The sequence below is a fragment of the Buceros rhinoceros genome, unplaced genomic scaffold (assembly GCF_000710305.1).
Source record: "Buceros rhinoceros silvestris isolate BGI_N320 unplaced genomic scaffold, ASM71030v1 scaffold33385, whole genome shotgun sequence".
Taxonomy (NCBI): Eukaryota; Metazoa; Chordata; class Aves; order Bucerotiformes; family Bucerotidae; genus Buceros; species Buceros rhinoceros.
The window spans coordinates 11,873-13,381 of NW_010413930.1; the positions used below are offsets into that span (position 1 = coordinate 11,873).

At 58.0% G+C, this 1,509-nt stretch overlaps 1 protein-coding gene across 1 annotated transcript in view; it reads right to left on the reverse strand.

Annotated features, from left to right (window-relative positions):
• SBNO2 (strawberry notch homolog 2 (Drosophila)) overlaps positions 1-1,509 on the reverse strand; it is a gene marked incomplete at its 3' end in the record, with an annotated part of 41,150 nt that overhangs the window by 11,865 nt on the left and 27,776 nt on the right. Inside the window, exons 10-12 of the mRNA XM_010136930.1 lie at positions 815-958; positions 224-341; positions 36-141 (exon numbers count right to left, since the gene is read on the reverse strand). Coding sequence (XP_010135232.1) covers positions 36-141; positions 224-341; positions 815-958 — 368 coding nt within the window. The remainder of the gene's footprint in view (positions 1-35; positions 142-223; positions 342-814; positions 959-1,509) is intronic.

Here is a 1,509-nt window from a genome sequence, read left to right on the forward strand (position 1 = left end):
AAGCCACGGGAAAAGGGGCGCTGGGCACCACTCACCTCTTCTCAATCGCATGCAGGAAGTCATCAAACGCTCGGAAAGGGGTGCCCTCCCCCCAGATGCCCAGGCGGCTCATGTAGATCATGTTCTTTGGCTCAGAGGCACCTGTTTGGACAGACTTCACTGTTAGCAAAACCACGGCAGCTGTGGGTGAAGGGTTTGGAGCAAGCTAGGAGGACGGCCTTACCCGTGGCACTGGCGTAAACCACCCTTGCTCGCGGCAGCTTGTTCTGCAGGTCCAGCACCGCTTTGCCCATCTTAGTGGAGCTGGCGTTTTTGGCTTTGTGGCATTCGTCGAACACGATCTGAGGGAACGTCAGTTAAGGAGGAAGAATCTGTTTTCAGCTCGCGGATGGGAGCAGGCAGAAAACACAACCCAGCCTCCTCCAACCACCTGAACCGCCAGTCCCAGTGCCACGGGACTGACTCGCTCCCCCACTGCCTGACATTTGCTGCTCTGGCCTTGCCCTGTGCTCCTCAGAGCCCCACGCTGTCTCCCCCTCCCTCTCCTCTCACTTCCAAGGTGTGTCTTGTCTTGTAACACTGAGAAGGTTCATCCCAGTGGATTCACCCCTCCTCCCACAACCACTGCATCCCATGAGGAGGAGAGGGGAGCGTGGGGGGACGCGTGAGCTCAGAGCATTTCAGTATCTGCCACAGGCACCGGGCTGCTCGGCAGAGCTGCTGGCAGTGACTTCAGACCACCCCAAGCTCCTTGCTCCCTGGTGAGGTGCGGTTCCTCTCTCTCCAGTTTTCGGCTGTTTTTTTTAAAGGATACAACTCCATCAAAGTTCTCCCTGCACCAGTCCAAGATCTGTTTCAAGCGTGTCCTATGCTGCCCGCCGGCCTGGCTTTCACCAATCAGCGCTGAGTACGTGGCAAAGAGGACTCCCTCTGAGGTAGCTGTGTCACCGTATTTAATCTGCAGAAAGAGAAAGAACGAGAGCACCCACGACGCTTGTCCCCAGCACATCACGGCCCCCGTTTGCCCACAATTGTGCTGTGACCACGCGGGACACGTGCTCCTGCCTCCGACAGCAAAACCCCCTCTGAGAGCGGGACGGGCAGACAGCTGTTGGGAGCTGCATCTTCAGCACTTCTCTCTGGCACCGAGGCTCGGTGATGACAGGGACTTTAAACGCCTGGCTACGTGCCGGCAGGCAATGTGTCAGCACAGCTGGATGCAGCGGGGAAACGTGGAGATCGCGCTACGACTCCAGACTGCCGGCCAGCTGAATTCACTCCATGGCCAGGCCTGGAACAGGCTCGTGCACGGGACAAAGGACTAAAGCTCAGGCCATGAAGGGCGCAGTGAAGAGCCGCTACACAACTGCGGTTCGTTTTTCTTGAGAAATCCACCATCCTCATCACTGAGTAATGGGATGGAAGTCTGAAGACTCTCAGATTTGCTCAGCTGGGGGAAACAGCCACGTGCTCGGCCCTGGCACCGTGCGCCCACAGCCCCTGCCCGGC